The sequence below is a fragment of the Artemia franciscana genome, chromosome 18 (genome assembly GCF_032884065.1).
Source record: "Artemia franciscana chromosome 18, ASM3288406v1, whole genome shotgun sequence".
Lineage (NCBI taxonomy): Eukaryota > Metazoa > Arthropoda > Branchiopoda > Anostraca > Artemiidae > Artemia > Artemia franciscana.
In genome coordinates, this window is record NC_088880.1 from 24,932,352 (window position 1) to 24,958,066 (window position 25,715).

A 25,715-nucleotide genomic window follows, 5' to 3' on the forward strand; every position below is an offset into this window, starting at 1 on the left:
ACTTCCTGGATAGGTATAAATATGGAGGCTTTGAATAGATTAGCATGGAGGAGGAGCGTGCATAGCTGTGTTCGCCTCAAGCGACTTGGTGCTGCGGTGTATTGTTTATAGTAGTAGTTGTAGTTTATTAATGAATTTCTATGTGAGGTCTAACTTTCATCATCATGGTACTCGGACAAGAGGATGTATTGAGTTTTTTTCCTAGTTTTGATTAGGAGGGGCCTAGTATAGAGGGGCCAAGCTTTGGAATAAGCTTAGCCAAAGTTTTAAGGAATTACTCTTTAATCAATTAAGTTCGAGCTACGTTTGGGGCTGCTTGGTAAGTATACCTTCGACCAGATTGAGATTGAATGGGAATAAAATTGATAATGTTGTACTGGAATGTTTTTTATTTATTTATTGGGCTATTGTTGCCTTCTGATTGTAATATTATGTTGTTTTATTGTGTTTGACTTTTTATGTTTGTATTTCTTGGTATCCTCATCGGTCTCACCCTCCAACTCCTTATGTCAGATATGTTTTGTCGTTATTATATTCTTGTTAGCAGCACCGCGTCGCAAGTGAGGCTATTGGTGTTCTATTGATTAATTTTGTTTGTGCTTTTTTTGCTTTTTTTTTAAATAACTTGTTATTACCACTAAAATTATATTTTTCAGAATTGAGAGAATGTCTTGGCACAGAGTTCAGATGTAATTCTACTGGAGTGTGTATTCCCTCGCTTTGGACTTGTGATGGTGAAAGAGATTGCCAAGACGGGGAAGACGAAATGGAAGGCTGTGTTGCTATTAAACCACATGTTAAATGTCAACATCACGAGTATCGATGCATCAATAAGAATTGTATACCAAAGGTGATTTCTTACAAAATTATCAGGTTTTCCTTTGAAGCTTTGGAAAAGATCACTTAATTTAACATCCATTGCTTCTGCAAATAGAATCTCTGTAGAAGTATTATGCAGTAGCCTTGGCAAAAAGAGATTTTGCTGCCTCTTAGAAGGTTCGATTCCAATTCTATTGACATTGGCTCAAGTCCACTTTGATTGACATTCTTGATTGTGTTTCTCAGCAACTGGGGTTTATTGGTCACGGTTGCTCCACAGGGCCTTATGAGGTCGGGTTGAAATCGGCTACGTTTTGCCAAACCCAAATCTTGCCAAGCACTGGTCCCAAAATCACAGATTTCAGAGCCAAAATGGGAAATCGATTTATTTGGATTGAAATTCTTTTTCAACGGTGAATTGGTCTTTAGTTTCATTGTTAGAGAAAAAAATTGTTTATTTCTTAATGAAAACCCCAAAAATGTAAATGTTTATATTTTTAATCAAAAAGGGACGAAGAAAAAGTGAGAATATATTCCAGACACATGTTTTGGCCTCGGGTACTTTAGTATTGTGATAAGTTAGCAATAGCAATAAAAGTATTGATAAACAGAATGGAATGAAATAGATTAAGCGGACTGATAAGGAAAGTAAATGCAGAAAAAAACTAGACTCTGAAAAAACAAAATTAATTAAGTTGTATTTGTCGAAAAAGAGCTAAGCAAAAGTCTTTCGGATTCCATCAACAATCTGAAAGGTAAGCCTTGCTTTTGTTTAAAGAGCATGTTGCAGCATTCGTGGTACACATCGCAGAATGGTTCACGTTAAGGGTAGACCATGCTCTTGATTAAATATGTGTTACAGCATTGAAAAGAGTTCTGTCATAAACTTACTTAGGTATTTAATAATTAAATTTATATATTAATAGTTTCTTCCTTAAAGTACAATCACAAATAAGCAGAATACAATTATTAATAAAAAAAAGTAAAAAAAATGAGGTTCTAATAAGGTTTTAATCAATAGCTGTACGTCACACGTATGTAAAAGCTGTATGTATGTAAATATTGCGAAACATCGTCAATTTAGTCGGTAAATTAGGTTTAAAACTTAAGAAATTCGTTGAGGATGCCTGTATTCTAAACAATATGCAAATGCAATCAAAAGAGTAGGTAAAGATATTAAGCCAAAAGAGCTGAGAATAGTAAAAAAAAAAAAAAAAAAAAAAAAAAAAAAAAAAAAAAAAAAAAAAAAAAAAAAAAAAAAAAAAAAAAAAAACATAATGTCAAACATTAGAAAAGAGACTTGTGTATACTAACAATCTTGAATATCTCTATAGTTGTTGCCTCTATTGAATTGAATTGAATTTATTTATAACCCGTTATAATACACGTGAAAAACGGAGCATAATGTGAATAAAAGAAAAGAGGAAAAAGGAAATGACCTAAAAAACTACACAAGAAACTTTGCAACACTTCACCTTACTTAAAAACAATTAAAACATACAAAAGCGAAACATTCATTGAATCAAAATAGCGCTTCATGGGTTCCGACCAATTCTACTATTATAAGCTTCTATGCTGTTTCTGATAGAAGCATTCGGGTCTATGATGCCGTATCTTTTAATGACCCAGGAGTTGCTTGACCATGGTGGAAGGGCAAGCAGGTATTTGGCATACCGGAAATAGATTCGCCGAAGTTCCTTCGTCTCGGTTATCGTAAACGTACGCCAAAAAGGTGCAAGGTATAGGAAATTCGGGAGTGCAGAAGCATTGTAAAGTTTCGCTAGCAGTTTGCGGTTGAGTCGAAGTTTGTTTGCTATCAAGCTTCCTGATGCAGTTGCTGTTCGACGTTGGAAATGATGGATCAAGAGCCTTCTAGTTGCTTTAAGAGTGTCACCAATAGGAAGCCCTAAATATTTCATTTGTGATTTTGGGGAAACCGGCGCGCCGTCGAGATTAAAAGTAAATCCTGCTCGAGTTTCAACCCAGTTGAACAGAACCACGTCCGATTTTTCTCTATTGAATGTAAGGTTAATCTTAGCATATTCTTTACTTAAAATAGCAAAATTTCTTTCGAACGACTGTACTGTTCGACTGGGGTTAAAAATATCATCTGCATAAGCGATTAGTGACACATCAATCCCTTTTAAAATACATGAAGGAACTGCGCTGGATTGGGCGTTCAGGATACAGTTATTAAAGGCAACTGGAGAGGTAAGGGCACCCTGTCTGACGCCTCGACGGACTGGAATAACGAAACGTGTTATGGTCCCATCAGGTAGCTTGATTACAACAGCAAGATGGTTATACATATCGTACAAAGCACGAATGGCAGACGTGTCAACTCCCTGTTTATATAGCTCAAGGAGAATTTGTGCGTGAATCAGAGAGTCGAAAGCATGGCTTACATCATGACTCCCTAGGACGAGTGAATCACCAGACTTATCAGCATCTATAAGTATTGACGACAGTGCAGTAAGCGCGTGGGCACACCCTAGGCCTTTTTGGAAGCCAAACTGATATGGCGGCATGTAGCATTTATCTGTAAGTTCTGGCATTACGAGTGTTTCAAAAATCTTACAGAAAGTAGTAGCAACTGCAATAGGGCGATATGATGAACACTCATTCAGCGATTTATTTTTTTTGGAACAGGAGAAAGACGACCAGAAGAGAATGAGATTGGAACTATTCCAGTTGTGAACACCATTTGGAACATGAGATCAAGGTGACAAAGTAGTAGGGGACTTCCAAGAAGAATGTGTTTAGCACAAATATTATCTGTACCCCTCGAAAAAGGTTTCTTAATTTTTTGCGCAGAATTCATAATATCAGACAATGAAACAATAAACGTGGATACAGTCTTTTTTGACAGTATCCGATTGAGATCATATTTAAGAGGATATTCTACTTTGGAATCAGGTTCTGAAAATTCTTTCAAAAAATGTTGTTGCTGGGCCTCAGCAGAGATATGAGCTGACGGAGCGTTTCTTTCACTCTGGTTGCGGGTCAAACTTTTCCACAGAAGCGTCGGATTACTCATTATCTTTTCTGAAAAATCATAACGAATATTTGCTCTATGTTTTTGCAGCTCTTTGGAAAAATGGCGCTTTGTGGAAATCCGTATTTGGTTCACTATGCCGTTCTTGGGTCTCCCGCATTCTATCCATATGCCGAGCCAAAATTTGGCCTTCTGGCAGGCTTCAACAAGGGATGGGTTCCCGGACCAGCCCTTAACTTGTGACCCAGCACGGACTCTGGATCGAGGGACAGAGTGCAATTCCGCTTGTAGTAGCGCATGCGAAATAAGTGACGAGTACATATTTAGTTTTAGACGAATTTCAGACGTGGGAATAGGTACTGATGTTTGGAGCAAGTCAAAAGGTATTTTTATCTTCAAAAGTAGATTATCAAGCCAGTACTAATACTGAGTCAAATCGTATCATACTTACTTACTTACTTCCTTCGCCTAGTTCTTAAGTTTTACCATACATTTGCGTTTATTTTCATCCATTTATTAAGGCTTTTTTATGGCATTTGGTATTAACCAAGTGACATATAGCAATCGCCAATTCTGTCGGTCTGTCGGTCCCGGTTTTGCTACTTTAGGCACTTCCAGGTAAGCTAGGACGATGAAATTTGGCAGGCTGGACCAGCTTAAATTAGAAATAGTCGTTTTCCCAATTTGACCATTTGGGGGGGGGGGTTAATTCGGAAAAAATAGAAAAAATGAAGTATTTTTAACTTATGAATGGGTGATGGGATCTTAATGAAATCTGATATTTGGAATGATATTGTGTCTCAGAGCTCTTATTTTAAATCCCGAACGGATCTGATGACATTGTGGGGAGTTGGAGGGGGGGAACCTAAAATCTTGGAAACACTTAGAGTGGAGGGATCGGAATGAAACTTGATGGGAAAAATAAGCACAAGTCTCAGATACATGATTGACATAATCGGAACGGATCCGTTCTCTTTTGGGTAGTTGGGGGGGGGGGGCAATTCTGAAAAATTAGAAAAAATGAGGTATTTTTAACTTACGAACAGGTGATCGGATCTCAATGAAATTTGATGTTTAGAAGGATATCATGTCTTAGAGCTCTTATTTTAAATCCCGACCGGATCTGGTGACATTGGGGGAGGGGGAGGGGGAAAGCTAAAACTTGGAAAACCCTTAGAGTGGAGGGATCGGGATGAAACTTGGTGGTAAAAATAAACACAAGTGCTAGATACATGATTGAGATAAACGGAATGGATCCGCTCTCTTTGGGATTGTTGGGGGGGGGGTGGTATTTCTGAAAAATTAGAAAAAATGATGTATTTTTAACTTACGAACAGGTGATCGGATCTCAATGAAATTTGATATTTAGAAGGATATTGTGGCTCACAGCTCTTATTTTAAACACGACCAGATCTGGTGACATTGGGGGGGGAGGTTGGGAGGGGGAAACCTAAAACTTGGAAAACACTTAGAGTGGAGGGATCTGGATGAAACTTGGTGGGAAAAATAAACACAAGTGTTAGATACATGATTGACATAACTGGAACGGATCCGCTCTCCTTTGGGTAGTTGGGGGAGGGGTTAATTCTGAAAAATTAGAAAAATGAGGTATTTTTAACTTACGAACGGGTTATCGGATCTCAATGAAATTTGATATTTAGAAGGATATCGTGTCTCAAAGCTCTTGTTTTAAATCCTAACTGGATCTGGTGACGTTGGGGGGAAGTTTGGGGTGGGGGAGCCCAAAATCATGGAAAACGCTTAGATTGGAGGGATCGGGATGAAATTTGGTGGGAAAAATAAGCAGAAGTCTTCCATACGTGATTTACATTATTGGAACGGATCCGATCATTTTGGGGGGGGGGGGTGAATTCTGAAAAATAAGAAAAAATGACGTATTTTTAACTTACGAAGGATTGATCAGATCTTCATGAAACTTCATATTTAGAAGGACCTCGTAACTCAGATCTCTTTTTTTAAATCTCAACCGGATCAAGCGTAGTTGGGGGGGGGGGACCGGAAATCTTAGAAAATTCTTAAAGCGGCGAGATCAGGATGAAACTGGATGGGAAGAATAAAAAACTGTCTAAGATACGTGACTGACATAACCGGACCGGATCTGCTCTCTTTGGTGGAATTGAAGGGGGGGGGGTAATTTTGAAAATTAAGGTATTTGTAACTTACGAAAGGGTGACCAGATCTTAATGAAATTTGATATTTAGAAGGATCTTGTGCTATAAAGTTCTCATTTTAAATTCCGACCAGACCCTATGACGTTGGGGGGAGTTGAAGGGGAAAACCGGAATTCTTAGAAAACGTGAAAATTGGGGTATTTTTATCTTGCGAATAGATGATCGGATCTTAATGAAATTTGATTTGTAGAAAGAATTCATGTCTCAGAGCTCTTATTTCAAATCTCGACCAGATCTTTTGACATTGGGGGGAGTTGGAGGGGGAAATCTTGGAAAAACACTTGGAGTGTAGGAATCGGGATGAAGCTTGGTGGATAGAATAAACAAATATCCTTGATACGTGATTGGCAGAATCGTACCGGATTCACTCTCTTTGGGGGAGTTGGGGGGAGGGGTTCAGTGATTTGGCGAGTTTGGTGCTTCTGGACGTGCTAGGACGATGAAAATTGGTAGGCGTGTCAAGGAGCTGCACATATTGACTTGATAAAGTCGTTTTCCCAGATTCGACCATCTGGGGGGCTAAAAAGAGAGGAAAAATTCGAAAAAATTAGGTATTTATAACTTACGAGTGGGTGATCGGATCTTAATGAATTTTGATATTTAGAAGGACATCGTGACTCAGAGCTCTTATTTTAAATCCTGACGGGCATTAAGCCTCTTAGTTTCCTTTGTAAATCAATCTATTGATTCATAGAATTTTGTTAGAGCTCATACCGTATGATCTCTTGGCTCTTAGCTCTTCTCGCCTCGTCACAAGTGCCATATGAGCTCTTAGCTCTTGTTATTATTCTTAGATTTATTTGGCTTTTATTTATTGTACTTGTTAGTCTTATGTGCTCCAAATCACTTTTAATTTTTTGTGTATGTTCGAGAAACATAATTATTAAAAAAACAACAACAATAAAACTTAGGGCTTGGTACGGTCTTCTCTTAACTATAGTTACAAAACACTTAATAATACATTTTCCAATATAAAAAAAAAAAAAAGAAAAAAAGTATACTGGAGATCCTGTTCTACACACCAACACTATTCTATACTACTACCGTCGTTACTATGGTAGTACGCAAAGATTCGGTCTGGGTGAAGTGGAAGAGGTGGTACCTTAATAATAAGAATATCTTTTCGGGGAGAGAGGATAGGCTTCACTTACTTCTCACTTATGGGAATATCTTAAACTAACTGCAATTTCTAAAAATAATAACATTTGCACATCACAAAAAACTGTAACCAAGAGAAAGGTCAACCTAGCACATGAGGATGAAAAGATGGATTACCTCCTCGGGGGTATGCTTGAAATACCACCCTTTTGGCTGTTGGAAAAATAGCGGTCTAATAATGTAGCATTCTGTGTTCTTTATACGGACTCCAAGTTTTATCTTTGCTTTTATCTTATTTGCTTCTACCTTTGCTTTTATTTTATCTTTTTAAATTTTATCTTAAAAGATTTTAATCCTGTGTAGTCCTTGCTAGTCTTGTGCATTACCTCCTAATAGATAAAAAATAAAAATATAAACGAGCTATACTTGAAAACGAGTAGTCGTATTTCCCCTCATTCTTTCAGTTGGTCCCCATACGTTCTGAGACCATACTGGCTGTACATGAAATTTGCCATAAAACGAAGAAAAAATATAATCAATAAGCCAGACAAGAGCGAATTTTAGCCTTTTCTGGCTGAAAATTACCCTCGAATTTTTTCTCGACTTTGTTTTATCTTTGTTTTCTTTGTTTTTATCGTTGGTTTGTCCAAAATACCCCACACCCCCCTCCCTATCCTTCAGGAAAATTTTGGCGTAAAATGATTTTCGTGTTTATTTGTGAGTGTAGGACTGCTTCGCCCTTTTCCCGATGCATTACTTACGCGATATTTTTCTTAATTATTTACTGCTTAGTACTGCTTTTGTAGCTGCTTATATTATTGTTTTTTCCTCTTGGAAAAAGGAAAGGGATTTTTTTTCAATGTTTTTATTATTTTAGGAATCATCATTTTATTGTTATTTATTAGTTGATATTACTTACGGAATTTATTTACTGTTAAAGGATTTTTTTTCTCTGTTTCTCTGTGTATGGAGGACAGCTTCGCCCTTTTCCCGATGTATTACTTACGCGGTTTTTTTCTTAATTATTTACTGCTTAGTTCTGCTTTTGTAGCTGCTTATATTATTGTTTTTTCCTCTTGGAAAAAGGAAAGGGATTTTTTTTTTTTAATGAATTATTTTTATTATTTTAGGAATCATTATTTTATTGTTATTTATTAGTTGATATTACTTTCGGAATTCATTTCAAAGGAAGGACTTATTGTTAAAGGAAAAATATTTTTCTCTGTTTCTCTGTGTATGGAGGACGGCTTCATAATTTTCTTGATGCTTTGCTTGGACGATTTTTTGAAATTATTTACTGCTTACTACTGCTTTGGAGCTTTTTTTCCTCGTGGTCAGCGGTTTGTTTCTTTGAAGAAGTGAGAGATGGAAAATGGGAATTTCTCTTGGGTATGGGAGTCGTGAAACGAGGCAGGAACATTCCAGTGAAGTTTGTAAAATTCCAGTTCCCCTGGGTTTTGTATCTACACGTTTGGCATAACAAATTAAACTACTCATTTGCAAAATGGAGTATTTTACTTAAGGCTATTTTATTTTTACCATGCTCCAATTCTTATGTTCCATGCATTATGAAGGCATATCAATTTGTGACACTTTTTACATTTGGTCAGTTTTACTTAAATTCATTTCACTTGATTACACTTTTTCTTTACCTTAAACACCATTTTCAAACTTAGGTGAACTTAATTACATCACCTTTGAGCTCCTTTTTCAGACCCATTTGAAAGTTCGTCTCTCAATAAATGGGAGCAAGAAACAGAAATTAACATTTTCTATTCCTAGTAACTTTGAAGTTAGGCAAACCAATTTTCCAAAATACAATTTCAGATAAGAAATATCTTGAACATCTTAAAAGGGATTGCACTAGGCAAAATATGACCATCTCTCATAGAGTTTACAACTTAAGAGAGTGTCACTGATTATGTGAAAAGGACGTAAAAGTAGTTTTGATCTGATATTAATAATACTTTTTTGCGGGGGGGGGGGGAAACTCTTCGAAGTTTACTTTTTTATATGGTGGCTTAGGCTAAGAAACTTCCTGGGGCAATAACCAAGTTAATAATATAATTATAATAAAATATAGAAGACATGAGCCGTAAATCTATTGAAAAAAATAACATATAGAAAATTCTAACATATATGAAACATAATAGGAAACTTCTGAGTTAATTTGCCGAAAGCTCTCAAGTCAAGGTTATTTTCCAAGATCAGCTGAGTTACCATTTAGGTAGGTGTTGAGGAGGTAAATTACCATTTACCTCCTCAGCACCTTGCTATTTACGCTAAATTTTTAACTGTTTTAAAAAATAGAGCTGTGGTAGTCAAACTGTAGCGTAAAGAGCGAGGCGTTGAGGAGGGGACAACCCCTTTCATATACGCGATAATTTCTGTTCCTTTTAAGTTTTAATGTCGCTCCTTACATTCAGTAGAAAAACTTGTTTTTTTATTTAATTTCTGATTGTTTTTTTTTAAATAATGCTGGGAAATGTGGCCCCACCTCCACGGGAAATGCTTGGAAATCGGGCCCCACCTCCATGAAGAAACCGCATTACCATGAAAATACCCTTTAGACAATTCAATCCTGGTGAAAATTTACCCTGGACATTGAAATTTACCCTCGGACACTCTTAACCACTCCGCGCGTAAAATTGAGACGGAAAAGAGGAAGCAAGACATATAAAAAGAATTTTGTATAAGAATTCCGGCAAATTTCCGCAATGTATAATTTCCCCTGACAAGTTCACTCCCTGGAAACCTCCCTCCCCATGGAAAAAGCCCCTGCTGAAAATTTATTTCCCCCACCAAAAAACGTATAGAAGCATCCCCAATAACAAATACTATGCGTATACATTGGACAAATTTTTTAACTTAAAGACCTTTCCCCTGGGGGCTTGGGGGAGGGTATTTTATACCCAAAGGCATAGTTTTTGGGCCTTTTAACTATGATGATCAAAATGGCTATCTCAAAATTTTGATCTGACGAATTTGGGAAAAAGAGGGACGGGTGAGGTGGTCTAGTTGCCCTCCAATTTTTTGGTCACTTAAAAAGGCACTAGAACTTTTAATTTCCGTTCAAACGAGCCTCCCTTTTTTGCGTTTCCCCCTTTTTTCGAAAATTAGGAAAATTTTCTCAGGCTCGAAACTTTTGATGGATAAGACTAAACTTAATAAAATATATATATATATATATATATATATATATATATATATATATATATATATATATATATATATATATATATATATATATATATATATATATTTGAAATCAGCATAAAAAGCCTATTCTTTTAATATATCTACTGATATCAAATCCATTTTTTAAAACCGTTTTTAGAGTTTCGGCTACTATTGAACTGGGTCGCTTCTTACTTACAGTTCTTTACCACAAACTGGTTTAACTGCAATTTTCTCATATTTTTCTTTTGGTTGTTATTAGGTATATGATGGAGTTGCCCTCTCCTCAGTACCTCACTCTACGCTAAAATGTTGGTGAATTTGTAAAAAAAAAAAATACATTATTCTAATTAAAATGTCCGTGTGATTCAGGAGTCATTCTTAAATAATTGGAACAAAAGTCAAACGTTAGCGTAAAGAGTGAGAGAAGGGGGCAACCCCTTTATATATGTAATAATTTCTGTCCGTTTTAAGTTTTAATGTTGTTCCTTACTTTCAGTTGGAAAAAAACTTCTTTTTTTTTTTTTAGTAACAACCACAAGCCGAAAACGTACAATATATTTGGTTTATTATCACATAAAAATCATGGTTAAGACGCTGCTTAAGGTAATATTAAATGCTAAGATTGGCCGCAAAATATCACAAAAGAAATTTGTTTATTTGTTTATCTATTATTTAGCAAAATGCTAACTTTGACGTAAAGAGCGAGGTACTGACGAGGGGAAAGAAATTCCCTCGTATACGTAATACGAGGGGTTCGCCCCCTCTTCGATACCTCGCCCCCTCTTCGATACCTCGCCCTTTACGCTAAAGTCCGAATTTTTTTTTCGATTTTTTAAGAATGCCTTTTGATTCCCAAAAGCCTTCTAATTAGAATAGATAGCTCTTTTGAAATTTCTTTAAAATTCTTTAGCGTAAAGAGCGAGATATTGACGAGGGGGTGAACTCCCTTTATGCGTAATAATTTCTGTTCGTTTTAAGTTTTAATGTTGCCTCCTTTTTCAGTTGAAAGAATTCGTTTAAAAAAATTTATTTTCTGATTGTTTCTTTTTTAAATTATGCTGGAAAATTCAGTGCCCGCTTCATGGAAATTCTGTTCCCCCATCAAACCTTCCTCCAAGGAAAAATCCTCCCGCGTAAAAATTTTCCCCCGATCCCCCCTTCCCACCAGAGAAAATCCCCCCTGAAAATGTCTGTATACATCCCAATAGCCAATACGATATGTAAACAATGGGCAAAGTTCATATAACTTGCAGCCATTCCGCTGGGGACAGTGTGGGATTAAGTCTTCCAAAACGGCATAATTGTTAGATTTTTTGACTATGTTGAACAAAAATGCTATCTCAAAATTTTGATCTGGTGAAATTGGGGAAAAAATTATCGTGAGAGGGGACCTAGTTGCCCTCCAGGTTTTCGGTCAGTTAAAAGGGTACTATAACTTTTAATTTCTGTTTGAATGAGTCCTCTCGCGACATTCTAGGACCACTGGGTCGACACGATCACCGCCGGGGAAAAAACAAATTAACAGGCATCCGTGATCTTTCTTCTGGCAGAAAATACAAAATTCCACATTTTTGCAGATAGGAGCATGAAACCTCTACAGTATGGTTTTTCATTAAGATTCTATGACATTTAAAGCGTATTTCGCCCTTTTTTCGAAAATAAGGCAAATTTTCTAAGACTCATAATTTTTGATGGGTTGGACTGAACTTGATTAAACTTATATATTTAAAATCAGGATATAAATCCAATTCTTTTGATCTATCTATTCATATCAAAATGCGGAAGAACAAAAGGAATGCGGAAGAATCAAAACCATGCGGAAGAACAAAAGGAACGGTGGGCGAGTTATTTTGAAGCCCTACTTAATCGCCCAACGCCAGTGGTCCCACCGTATGTACCAGACCAACCTCTCTTCAGTCTTCGCATCAGCGGTGAAAAGCTGACAGCCGACGAATTGCTCTCAGCAGCTTAGAAACTTTAGAATGGGAAGGCCGTAATTCAGCTGTAATGATCAAGTTCAGCTTGTGCTGATCCCTGTCCATCTGGCTATCCTTTTTCTCGCTCTTCTGGCAGACCGAAAAGTTCCCGAAAGACTGGAGAGCAGGAACCTTAGTCAAGGTCTTCAAGAAAGGAGACGCGAAAGAATGCGGCGACTATAGAGGAATTAATATTCTCCCGATCCCTGCGAGGCTCTTCACGATGATAATAGTAGGAAGACTCCTACCTATTCTTGATCCTCACTTAAGTGAGGAACAGCATGGATTCTGGCCGAAACGATCTTGTACCGACCTTATTTTTACTATATGCACTATGCTGGAGGAATCTAACGAATGGAGACACTGCTTGTATATACGCTTCGTGGACTTCGAAAAGGCGTTTGATTCAGTAGATAGTCAAATCCTATGGAGAGTATTGCGGTTTTACGGCATTCCCGAGAGGCTAATCGGTCTAATAGTTACCATGTACGAAGAGACGGAATGCTGTGTTAAAACATCGGACGGCAACACACACGGCTTCAGTGTGATGTCTGGCGTCAGGCAAGGCCGTGTCCTGTCACCGTTTTTTATCGTCCTAGTTGTAAACTACATCTTTAGACCGATAAATGGGTAGGGAATCCGGATTACAGGAAAACTTCTTCAGGACGTCGACTTCACCGAAAATGTTGGGTTCATAGAAGCCGACCAGCAGAAGCTTCAGGAACTCCTGAAAAAGGAGCTCCAAAAAAGTGTCGTTCATGGATCTAGACATGTACCTTGTAAAAAATTACCGTGTTTTGGGTGAAACTATTTTTTTGGTTATGTTTGAATATGTACACTAGGCTCGGGGGAGGGAGGCTTGTAATGCCACAAATTTGAGATTTTATTCATGATTTATTTTATCATTTCCTTGACAATATCTTGCCTTACTCTCGTTACATTTTAAAGTTTTTTTTCTGTGATAGAGATGATGATTGTGTTGATAATAGTGTTGATCCTCAGAACGGTGTCGCTAGTAGTTCTAGACCTGTTATTTTATTAAAATACTACTTTTTGGTGCAATTTTTTATGGTTATGTTGGGACACGTACACTGTGTGGGTGGGGGGTTGCCCAAATGTTTGAGATTCTCCACGATATTGTCATTTCCTTTAAAGTATTGTGGCTTACATTTTTACTTTTCAAGGTCTTTTTCTGTGATGGAGATGATGATTGCGGTGATAATAGTGATGAGCCTCAAAATTGTGTTGCTTATGGCTCGAAACGTGTTCCTTGTCACAAAGTATCTGATTTTCGGTGCAAAAACGACAAGTGTATTCCAAAAACTCATATCTGTAATGAGAAAGACGACTGTGGTGACAACTCGGATGAAGATGCTTTTCTATGCTGTAAGTCGCTTTAGAATATTATGTATCATTTAGATTTAATTTAGAATAAGATTAAAATAAATTAATAAAAATTGTTTAAGTAGGCTTATAAGTTTATTTTAAAAATTTTTATGTAAATGCTAATTGATAATAGTTTAAGGATAAGTCAAGACTTATTTAAAGAAATATGTCGATAAGCATTAGCAAAAAATACAATATTGCGTCTTAGCTTTATATTACCTTAGTTGTATGGTAAGTATTGCTAGCATAATACTTTGTCTATGGTTATTAAAGATGTTTCTTTTCTTTTAATCTGACAATAATTAAATCAGTGAAGTTTGGTAAATTTGCTAATTTAAGAGGGAAAGAGTAAACAAATGCAATTACCAAGCTGTTTAAGCTGTTAGCTTAACAGGTTGTTAATACGACAAACTTCAATGTTGTTTTTCTCAGTTCCAAACCTCACACTTGCTGCTTTTAATTTTGCATTGGAAAAGAGAGAAATAGAGAGGGGGTTGTCCCTTGTCAACATGGTGGAAAATTATAAACAAACGGTTATTTAGCGTTTTTTAATATTTAAAGAAGACTTATTTATATGGATTAGTTGACCCCCTTTTCCAAAAAAAATCAATTTCCTATACACAGAGTAGATATCTGAAAGCTTTGGGGCTTAGGGTGGTAGTTGCACCAACTGCCATACCACAAACCGTAATTGGTTAAGAATTTATTTAGTTATAAATTCTATATAATTAGTTATTTAGTTATTATTATAATTATAATTTAGTTATTATATTTACTACTGTAAATTATAGCTTAATGGATCACCACCTCTGTAACTTTTATTCATAAATAAAATTCATAATGCTGCCACTGCTGATACTACTACCAAGAAGGTACTTCAGCATCAAGCCACTTAAAGCGAGCACAGCTGCGCGGGCTCCTCCTCTATTCTAATCTATTCAAGTGACAATTTTCTTTAAACCCTTCCTGCCCACCTCTTCCCAGCCGTTAGCTTGGCCCTAGATAGATGGCAGAAAAGGAAGATCTTTGCCAATCTGTCATCCTTCATCTGCAAAACGTGTTCTAGCCATCTCAGCCTTCCTCTTATTGTAGCCCTGGAAAGTAGGATAGACCCACATTTTTCGTATAGCTTACTGTTTGAAATACGGCCGGTCAAACAAGTATCCAAAACTATGTGTAGACAATTCGTCTGGAATTGTATACAATTCTAACAAATTCTTACAATATCTAAGAATTTCTTCTCCGTCTTTGGATTTGCCCACTCTTCAGAACCATGCTTAACCACTGTGATCGCCGTAGATTCCAATATTCTAATCTTGGTTCCATAATCTTGAACATATACATAAAAATAATTATTGAGAATGAAAGTTATTTTCCTGAGCCAAGATTAAAGAACTAAATCTATTACTGAAATAAATATATCATAGTTAAGTGCGGTATAATGCTTAACTGAAAAGTTTATTTTGAGAAAAATAGAGTAAATCACCAGCAACTTTTACGCTAGCCACAGTAGTTTATTTTATCACAAGGGATACGAAGATAGAGATGTTATATTAAAGCAAACAAAACTGCTATATTTGGACAAATAAAAATCATGTTGCTTGTAAAGGCAACTGAAATCCAAAGTTCTAAACAAGGAGAATATGTGATGTACAGCTCGTATTTTTGTTCAATTAGAAAATATTATTTGCCCAATGTAAATAAAAATTTATTTTCAGCCAGCATAATAAATTATCAGTTCAAATTCATTTCCATTCTATAAAAAGATAGGCATACAGTTTGAAATTTTAAAGTTTTTTTTTTCTTAGAAAAGATTTAACACCCGGCTTTTAGTCAAGAGCGCCAAAATAAAAACAACTAACAAAACCGCAATGCCATATTTTGGTTTAACGCCCGTAAACCTTTATCAATGGAACAAAATAAAAACTAGACTAAACCGCTAAAACATGCGAACTAACGACAGAAAGAAACGGAAAAAGGGAGAAAGCAAAAGAGCTCGTATCTGAACAAGAGCTAAGAGCTCACTTGTGAACTCTTAGCTTGTGAGCTAAGAGATCACTCCTTCGTAAGTTAAAAATACGTCATTTTTTCTAATTTTTCTGAATTAAACCCCCCCTCCCCAATAGAGCGGATCCGTTCCAATTATGTGAATCACGTATCTAAGACTTTTGCTTATTTTTCCCACCAAGTTTCATCCCGATCCCTCCAATCTAAGCGTTCTCCATGGTTTTAGGTTCCCCCTCTCCAAACTCCTCCCCAATGTCACCAGATCTGATCAGGACTTAAAATAAGAGCTTTGAGACACGATATCCTTCTAAATATCAAATTTCATTGAGATCCGATAAGCCATTCGTAAGTTAAAAATACTTCATTTTTTTCTAATTCTTCAGAATTAACCCCCCCCCCCCAACTACCCCAAAGAGACCGGATCCGTTACGGTTATGTAAATCATGTATCTTGGACTTGTGCTTATTTTTCCCACCAAGTTTCATCCCGATCCCTCCACTCTGAAGTGTTTTCCAAGTTTTATGTTTCTCCCTCCCAACTCTCGCCCCCCCCCCATTGTCACCAGATCTCTTCAGGATTTAAAATAAGAGCTCTGAGACACGATATCCTTCTATATATCAAATTTCATTGAGATTCGATCACGGGTTCGTAAGTTAAAAATACCTCATTTTTTCTAATTTTTCAAGATACCCCTCCCCGGCTACCCCAAAGAGAGCGGATCCGCTCTGGTATGTCAATCATGTATCTAAGACTTGTGCTTATTTTTCCCACCAAGTTTCATTCCGATCCCTCCACTCTAAGTGTCTTCCAAGTTTTAGGTTTCCCCCTCCCAATTCCCCCCCCCCCAATGTCACCAGATCTGTTCAGAATTTAAAATAAGAGCTCTGAGACACGATATCCTTCTAAATATCAAATTTCATTGAGATCCGATCTCCCGTTCGTAAGTTGAAAATACTTCGATTTTTCTATTTTTTCCGAATTAACGGGCCCCCCACTCACCCCCCAGATGGTCGAATCGGGAAACGACGGGATTTAAAATAAAAGCTCTGAGACATGATATTCTTTCAAACATGAAATTTCATTATGATCTGATCACACGTTCGTAAGTTAAAAATACTTCATTTTTTCTATTTCTTCCGAATTAACCAGCCCTCCCCCCCACTCCCCCACAGATGGTAAAATCGGGAAAAGGACTATTTCTAATTTAATCTGGTCCGGTCCCTGATACGCCTGCAAAATTTCATCGTCCTAGCTTACCTAAAAGTGCCTAAAGTAGCAAAACCGGGACCGACAGACCGACAGAATTTGCGATTGGTATATGTCACTTGGTTAATACCAAGTGCCATAAAAATTATATTTGTAAATGGCTTCAAAATTGTGGCAAAACACTACACGCTAATAAACCTGAGTTTGATCGGATTTTTGTATTGTTCTGCTCTGTTGAGCAAAACCCTTTTAAAAATTTTTAAAGGTGGAGGTGGTCAGAGAGGTCATGGATTGAATTTGTGTCTCCAGTAATACGGATCGAAAATACTTTAATTCTTGCCTTATTTCACTTTAGATGCTATGCAACATGCCTACCCTTTCGATAAAAAACTAATGAGGAGAGAGGGTGGAGAGGGGTTATAGGAAGGGTCATGAGTCCACTTTGTGCCGGGTCATACTGATTAAACATGCAAATAAGGTACCTAGTGCCTATATTTGTGCTAAAAAGCATATGGTGGGGAGAAGGTTGTCGAAAGGGCTGGGAGTCCATGTTAGACAGATAGTTCTGCCTCAGGGAAGGTGCAACGTGCCTACCTTTGTGTTAAAAAGCTGGTGACGGAGGGTCTTGAAAAGCTTTGCTTGATTCCAATTCAAGTGCATATTACCATAATCATTACCTTCGATTTTTACTTGATGGTTTCTAGACTTTTTATGGCACTTGGTTTAACTAAGTGACATATAGCAATCGCAATTCTGTTGGTCTGTCTGTCTGTCGGTCCCGGTTTTGCTACTTTAGGCACTTTCAGGTAAGCTAACACGATGAAATTTGGCAGGCGCATCAGGGACCGGACTAGATTAAATTAGAAATAGTCGTTTTCCCGATTTGACATTCGGGGGGGAGGGAGTGGGGGCGTCCTAGATACATGATTGACATAACCGGAACGGATCCGCTCTCTTTGGGGTAGTTGGGGGGGGGGGGGGTAATTCTGAAAATCAGAAAAAATGAGGTATTTTTAACTTACGAACGGGTAATCGGATCTCAATGAAATTTGATAATTACAAGGATATCGTGTCTCAGAGCTGTTGTTTTAAATCTCGACCGGATCTGGTGACGTTGGGGCGGGAATCGGGAGGGGGAAACCTAAAATCTTGGGAAACACTTAGAGTGGAGGGATCGGGATGAAACTTGTTGGGAAAATAAGTACTAGTCCTAGATACATGATTGACATAACCGTAACGGATCCGCTCTCTTTGGGGTAGTTGGGGGGGGGGGGTTAATTCTGAAAAATGAGGTTCTTTTAACTTACGAACGGGTGATCGGATCTCAGTGAAATTTGATATTTAGAACGATATCGTGTCTCAAAGATCTTATTTTAAATCCCGACCGGATCTGGTCACATTGGGGGAAGTTTGGGGTGGGGGACCCTAAAATCATGGGAAACGCTTAGATTGGAGGGATTGGGATGAAACTTGGTGGTAAAAATAAGCAGAAGTCTTAGATACGTGATTTACATAATTGGAACGGATCCGCTCTATTGGGGGTGGGGTTTAATTCCAAAAAATTAGAAAAAATTACGTATTTTTAACTTACGAAGGAGTAATCTGATCTTCATGAAACTTCATATTTAGAAGGACCTCGTAACTTAGATCTCTTATTTTAAATCTCAACCGGATCCAGCGTCATTGGGATCCGGTTGATCAGGATGAAACTGGATGGAAAGAATAAAAACCTGTCTAAGTTACGTGACTGACATAACCCTACCGGGTCTGCTCTCTTTGGTGGAATTGGGGGGGGGGTGGTAATTTTGAAAATTGAGGTATTTGTAACTCACGAAAGGGCTACTAGATCTTAATGAAACTTGATATTTAGAAGGATCTTGTGCTTTAAAGCTCTAATTTTAAATTCCGACCAGATCCTGTGACACTGGGGGGAGTTGTAGGGGGAAACTGGAATTCTTGGAAAACATGAAAATTGGGGCATTTTTATCTCACGAATAGATGATCGGATCTTAATGAAATTTGATATTTCATTAAATCCTTGATACGTGATTGACATAACCGTACTGGATTCGCTCTCTTTGGGGGAGTTTGGGGGAGGGGTTTAGTGATTTGGCGAGTTTGGTGCTTCTGGATTAACTAGGACGATGAAAATTGGTAGGCGTGTCAGGGAGCTGTACAAATTGACTTGATAAAGTCGTTTTCCCAGATTCGACCATCTGGGGGGCTAAAGAGAGAGGCTAAAGTAGAAATTATTAGGTATTTATAACTTACGGATGGGTGATCGGATCTTAATTAATTTTGATATTTAGAAGGACATCGTGACTCAGATCTCTTATTTTAAATTCTGACGGGCATTAAGCCTCTGATTTTCCTTTTAAATCAATCTATTGATTCTTAGAGTTTTGTTAGTGCTCATACCATATGATCTCTTGGGTCTTAGCTCTTCTTGCCTCGTCACAAGTGCCATATGAGCTCTTAGATTTTGTTTTCCACTGAAAAGGAGACTATAAAACTGAAACTGGGCAAATGAAACGATTTCCATTATTTTGTTCTTATAACAAAATAATGCAATAACGCAACACAATAAGTGCAGCAAGCCCTCTTTTCTCCTAAAAATCTCGTTTTGAGGAGGCAAATATCATTTTCTCCAGTCCAACGTAATTTTTACGTTTGACGTAAATATTGTTGTGTTGAAGCCCTTACCACTATCTCGAATGAACCAAAAATCAGTGGCTTAGAAACGTTACTTGACGGAGATTAGGTATGAGGGTAAAATTTATTTTTCAATTTCTGGGGGAGGAGAATTTTTAAAATTCTTTGGCTGGAAATATCAAAAAAGAAGACTTTTTTTCAAAATCTAGGGGATACATGATCGTCGCCCTGATCCCCCTCCCCCCAGTAGACGCCACTGAACCATTCAATCGAATATCTTGAATAAAATGAAAATGGAATAAACTACTTTGTCTCGCCCAAGAACCGTATCATTTGTGGTATCTGTATTTGAATATGCTAGTTCTTCTAACTCAGTACTGGGGGAACCAGGGATGCCTATCAGGGAGTGGGACAGGGAACAATTGGCCCCCTCTAGATTTTGAAACCATGTTTTCTGTATTCTCATTCTAAAAAAAAATAGAAAATAAAATTTCCCCTGAAGGATTTTTAACGATATTGGTCTTTGCTTCTTCATCTAAAAAATCCTGGCCCCACTCCCATTGCATTCTTGAGGAAAATAATTAACAAGCTCGCCTTTTACAAAATTGTGCGTAAAACACGCTTGTACAATCGCTTTTAGATTTAAAAAAATGGGCTTTAAGATTAAAAAAAAAACTTAAAGAAAACTTTTAAAGGTTTTCAACACTTTGCTCGCATAGTTTATTTTGGCTATTATTACAGTAAGTTTTCCTTTGTGTGTTTTCTTTAATCCACACGTTGTCATCAAATCTCTAGTCACATTTTCATTCATTGTTAATTTGAAATTACTTAAGACTATTCAACGTAATTTTGAGCCTAATTAGTGCGGTTTTACTTTTGGTCATCCTGTGTATTAAGCCTGCTTAACCGCACAGATTAGCAGAACGAGTTATTTTTTAAACAAATTAGACCATGTTGGTCAACGTAACCTCAAAACTGGGTCGTGTGAATTGTACATACAAAAAGGATTGTTACTCATTCTTTTAGGCCCTAAAGAGTTTTTCATATTGAGTATTAAACTTTAAGAGATAAAATAAAGATTTGTTTTAAATCAAAGAAATAATTAATTTTATTTCTATGAAGTAACTCACTCTCAGAGTCAAGTTGTGTTGTTTCCCATCCAGTCCTCTGGTGTACACCTGAAAGCACCACTTTTCTACCACAAATATTCCGTTTCCACCATGCCGCACTCCGTTGTCCTATATTTTGTACCACCTTTGGAATACTTCGGATGGCAGATTTTCGCCACGTATGGTATACTTCACCACATGCGACGTGTGCCACTTGGCGTTCGCGATTTTGAAAGCGGTCTACTCCTCGATTTAGATTATAATTAAATTTAAAAAAAAAGTTTTTTTTACTGCAAGTAAGGAGCGACATTAAAACTTAAAACGAACAGAAATTACTCCGTATGAAAAGGGTTGTCCCTCCGCAACCCTTCGCTCTTTACGCTAAAGTTTGACTCTGTCACAACGGCACTTAAAAAAAAAAAACAGCAAAAAAACAACTTTAGTTTAAAGAGCGAGGCGCTGCGGAGGGACTACCCCTTTCATACGGAGTAATTTCTGTTAGTTTTAAGTTCTAATGTCGCTCCTTACTTGCAATTAAAAAAAAAAAATTTAAACTTTTTTTTTTATTTAATTTCTGAACGTTTTTGAATTAATTCATGACGTAATCCCCTCCCACACCAACGCGAAAAAGTCCCCATGAAAACGTCTGTGCACTTCGTAATGACCATTACTATATGTAGACAATGGGCAAAGTTTGTAACTTGCAGCCCCTCCCTCGGGGAATGTGGGGGATTAAATTGTCCTCAAAGACATAGTTATTAGGTTTTCGACTAAGCTGAACAGAATGGTTATCTAAAAAATTTTATTCAGTGACTTTGGGGGGAAATGTGCGTTGGAGGGGGCCTAGGTGGTCTCTAGTTTTTTTTGGTCACTTAAAAAGGGCACTAGAACTTTTATTTTATGTTAAAATGAGCTTTTTCGCAACATTCTAGGACCACTGGATCGATACGATCACCCCTGGAAAAAAAAAAATAAACGCATAAACAGCAGTAAAATACATCCGTGATCTGACTTCTGGCAAAAAATACAAAAACCCACATTTTTGGTGACAAAAGCTTGAAACTGTAACAGTAGAGTTCTCTGATATGCTGAATCTGATGGTGGAGTTTTCGCAAAAATTCTATGACTTTTAGAGGGTGTTTCCCCCTATTTTCTAAAATAAGGCAAAGTTTCTCAAGCTTTTAACTTTTGATGAGTAGAACTAAACTTGATGAAAGTTATATACTTAAAATCAGCATTAGAATATGATTCTTTTGCTGTAACTATTGGTATCAAAATTCTGTTTTTTATAGTTTCGGTTACTATTGAGCCGGGTCGCTCCTTACTACAGTTCGTTACCACGAACTTATGTGATTCTTTTGATGTATCTATTGGTATCAAAATTCTTTTTTTTATAGTTTCGGGTACTATTGAGCCGGGTCGCTCCATATAAGAGTTGAGCGATTACTCGGTAAGTACTCGGAACTTCCTGTATAATCCCCTTCTGTCGTCCGATAATGAGGCAGTTGTGGTACTTTATGCCCCCCTTCTTAGGCAAGTACGCAAGAATTTGTTTCGGGGGATCCAAATCCTTCAATTTCCTCATTCTGTGATCAGATAATTATCGAAAAAATTGTGAGATTACGGGGTAGGGGACCCTGAGGCCCCTCCTTCTGTGTACGTGCAAATTTCTTCTGTATCTTTTGTCGCTGCCTATGTCGAAAAAGCTGTATGGACCTCCTGGCATGTCCTAGTCTACTTGGTCTTGCATTTTGTTTTCTATTATTGGTGTGACTATTTTCTCTTAGGCGGGGCATAAACTGCCTCGCAATACCAGTGCTACTGAGTTTTGTGCGATTCCAGGGATTCCCTGAATAATTCTTTTTGGTCATCAGATGATGAGGTAGTTGTGGTATTGTGCGCCCTCTCCTCACCCTTCTGTATCTTTTGTCGCCACCTGCGTCGAAAAAGCTCTGTCTGACTATTTTCTCTTAGGCGGGGCATAAACTGCCTCGCAATACCAGTGCTACTGAGTTTTGTGCGATTCCAGGGATTCCCTGAATAATTCTTTTTGGTCATCAGATGATGAGGTAGTTGTGGTATTGTGCGCCCTCTCCCCACCCTTCTGTATCTTTTGTCGCCACCTATGTCGAAAAAGCTGTGTGAACCTCCTGGCACCACATAGGCTACTTTTAGCTGCTTATTTTGTTTTCTCTTATTGTTGTTTTGTTTTTGTTAGTTCATATGACTGGATCAAAGGGACCAAATTAATACGTAATATTTTCATTAATAAAAAAAGTAAATATTTGCAATTTGTAGAACATAATATTTACTATTTATAATTTCATCGTCTTGACTGTTGTGTTTTTCCTCTTTCGTTATTTACAGAGCTGCTATTATATTTTATCTGCTATCTTGTAATTTGGTAGGTATATAGCTCAGATATACTACTGTAGTTTGAATGAAGTCCGATAATGCAAATACAGCATTAATCGATTTTGGAGGGTCATTAACAGAAGATTGGCTTCATCTGATAAAGTGTTTGCTTAGCCAGCGCTAAAATAAAAACTTTTCACCATGCTATGTAAAAACAAGAATAATTGCTTATAGCTTAACAAACAAGCAATGAAGCTTTTTATATAGCTATGGAATACTGACCCCAGTTTCCGGTAAGCTTTTTTCTTCTTGTGAAATCTTGTATAGACTGGTGCCATATTAACTATCCGGTTAATATCTAGGAGCAGGAATAATGTTTGTAGAGTTTTCGGAAAGCTGCAGTCCTCTTGGAGCGTAAAGAGGAAACCTATTTTGGGGGAAAGAAGTTATGCTTTCTAAATTGCCAAAATAGGCAAGTTATATTGAAATTGCAGCAAATCTTGGAAAAAAAAGGAAATGAAGATTTTGAAAGGGGCTGTGGGCCTCTAGGCCAACACATCCCCTTTCTGCCTCTGGCACTGTCTCAATTTTCAAGAAGTGATTTGAACACCATAGAACAGGGCTGTTTGGGAATCAGAAAAGGGTGTTTTCCTACTACTGGTTACATATTCTTCTCCACTTTTCCCAGTTGCATACCCGTGGAAAATGTATTTCTTTAAACATGATCTCATTGAAAAATCCAGTAGTTTTTATAGTTATATTTTTCTCATTCCAACAGGAGTTTAATCCTCAAGCTCTCCGTCACTTTACAAAGAAGTTGACGATAGTGAAACGGTACACGAAAATCTCCGTATGTTTAACGTGCAAATGTCATTTGGGGAACCCATACTCTACTCTAGGAACAAAAAGATCGTACTATATGTGCGAAATATGGAGAGGGGAAACACAAATAAAATCTGATATGGCGGCCTTGGCGACTTGAAGCGTACATTTAACCGCCTGTTCCCTGGACTCGAGAGTTGACTGCAGTATCTAGTCCACCTCTTAATTTATCTATCTCTATTTACCATTTCGTCGAAGAGCAAATCATTTTAATTGCAATTTCTGTAGTCACCTGTAATCGGCTCAGGTCTTCGGCTCTTGTAATCTTAGTCTCGTGTTGTCTCCATCCACTTGCTTTGCTTGCTACGGTTAGCAGCTTTGGCATCTGGCCCGCACACTTGTTCTGTTTGCGTTATTCTTTCCCTCACTTCCACATAATGATTTGCCGTATTGGTATCTGCCACCTTTTATAAGAATTGTGGCTTTATTGGAGACAAAGATTGTCCAAAAGAATTGTCAAAGAGTGCCAAAACCTAAAATCTCTCCTTTTGGACCCCCGTGTCAACTTTTCCACAACGCAAATACGAAGTCCCTTGACTCAAGAAACATGAATTCGAAATATTCAAGTCTATCAGCCTTTGCTGAAATATAATGAGTTTTGCCCATAACATGTTTATTGAAGTTTTTTTTTCTTTTTTTTTTGGGGGGGGGGGGGTCTCATAGTTTGCGACTACCCCGTGGTCTAAAAATTATTGCCCATTAGTTTTAGTGTATCTAGGTTGATTGGCTTAGCTTCTTTGACTTCCACATACGCTTGATCAAGGTAAATGTAATCATAAATCCTTACGACTTATGAGAATAATTCTTATTGATTGAAATTTCCCTTTTCGTCAATTTTCTTTGTATGCTTTTGAAGAAACTTACTGAAGTCCTAAGGACAGTAAAGATGAAATCTGATTGTTCAGATTGGTTAAGTGGAAATTCACTTTATCATAGATATCTTTAAAAGTTAGGAAAAAATGTCAATTTAATTTTTAATGAACAAGACCTCCCTATGCAGGTAGGAATTTTTTGGTGGCAGTAGATGCCAAATTAAAAAAAATGCTGATGAAACATCAACAAAAATAAGCTTTAAAATATGGCTCCAAACAGCGCAAGAAGGTCTGGATTTCCTTTGAAGGCGTAGTTGTCTTTGGGTATCAACATGCTGTTAATATTTGAATTTTTACAAAATAAAGCGTTATCAAATTTAACTAACTGGTTTTGCGTATTTATTTTTTATGGTTTAACGTGGCAACACTGACGAAAAAGTGGTACTGCCCTAAAAAAGGTTTATATACTGCCTTAATAGTTTATACATGATTCTGAACTAACTAAAGAAAAATCTCAGAAAATAATGTTCTCCTGGTGTGAATACTTAGACCAAAGATGCGTAAAGGGAGCAAGAAATGTTTTCGTACTTTAAAGATTGAACCCAATAGACACGGTGGTAGAAGTTATTTATTTATTCGTTTGCTTGGAATTTATTCTTCCATTCCACAACACTCTCAAAGAATGTTCCATTAAATATATATATACATATATATATATATATATATATATATATATATATATATATATATATATATATATATATATATATATATATATATATATATATATATATATATACATCGGTTGCAAAACTGTGAACTGGGAGGCCGTCCTAAGAGGGTTTCCAATAGTATGGCTATATTTCAACGTAGTAATGGAATAAGCTTCAAAAGCAATCTTCCTAAAAATACGTTTAGGATTTACGTTTTTTGGCTTTGGGTTTATTTTTCCTGGGGATTTCTTTTTCAAGTTTTTGCTCTTCCTGACAAGCTGGACTTTTGGCATGGAATCTTCTAAAGATCCAGTAAATCTTCAAGTTTATGTC

At 37.0% G+C, this 25,715-nt stretch overlaps 1 protein-coding gene across 3 annotated transcripts in view; it reads left to right on the top strand.

Annotated features, from left to right (window-relative positions):
• Nucleotides 1–25,715, top strand: part of LOC136038798 (low-density lipoprotein receptor-related protein 1-like) — a gene marked incomplete at its 5' end in the record, with an annotated part of 269,617 nt that overhangs the window by 59,644 nt on the left and 184,258 nt on the right. For all 3 annotated transcript variants that reach the window (XM_065722181.1, XM_065722182.1, XM_065722179.1), the window contains 2 exon segments: nt 657–850; nt 13,445–13,646. In XM_065722181.1, coding sequence (XP_065578253.1) covers nt 657–850; nt 13,445–13,646 — 396 coding nt within the window.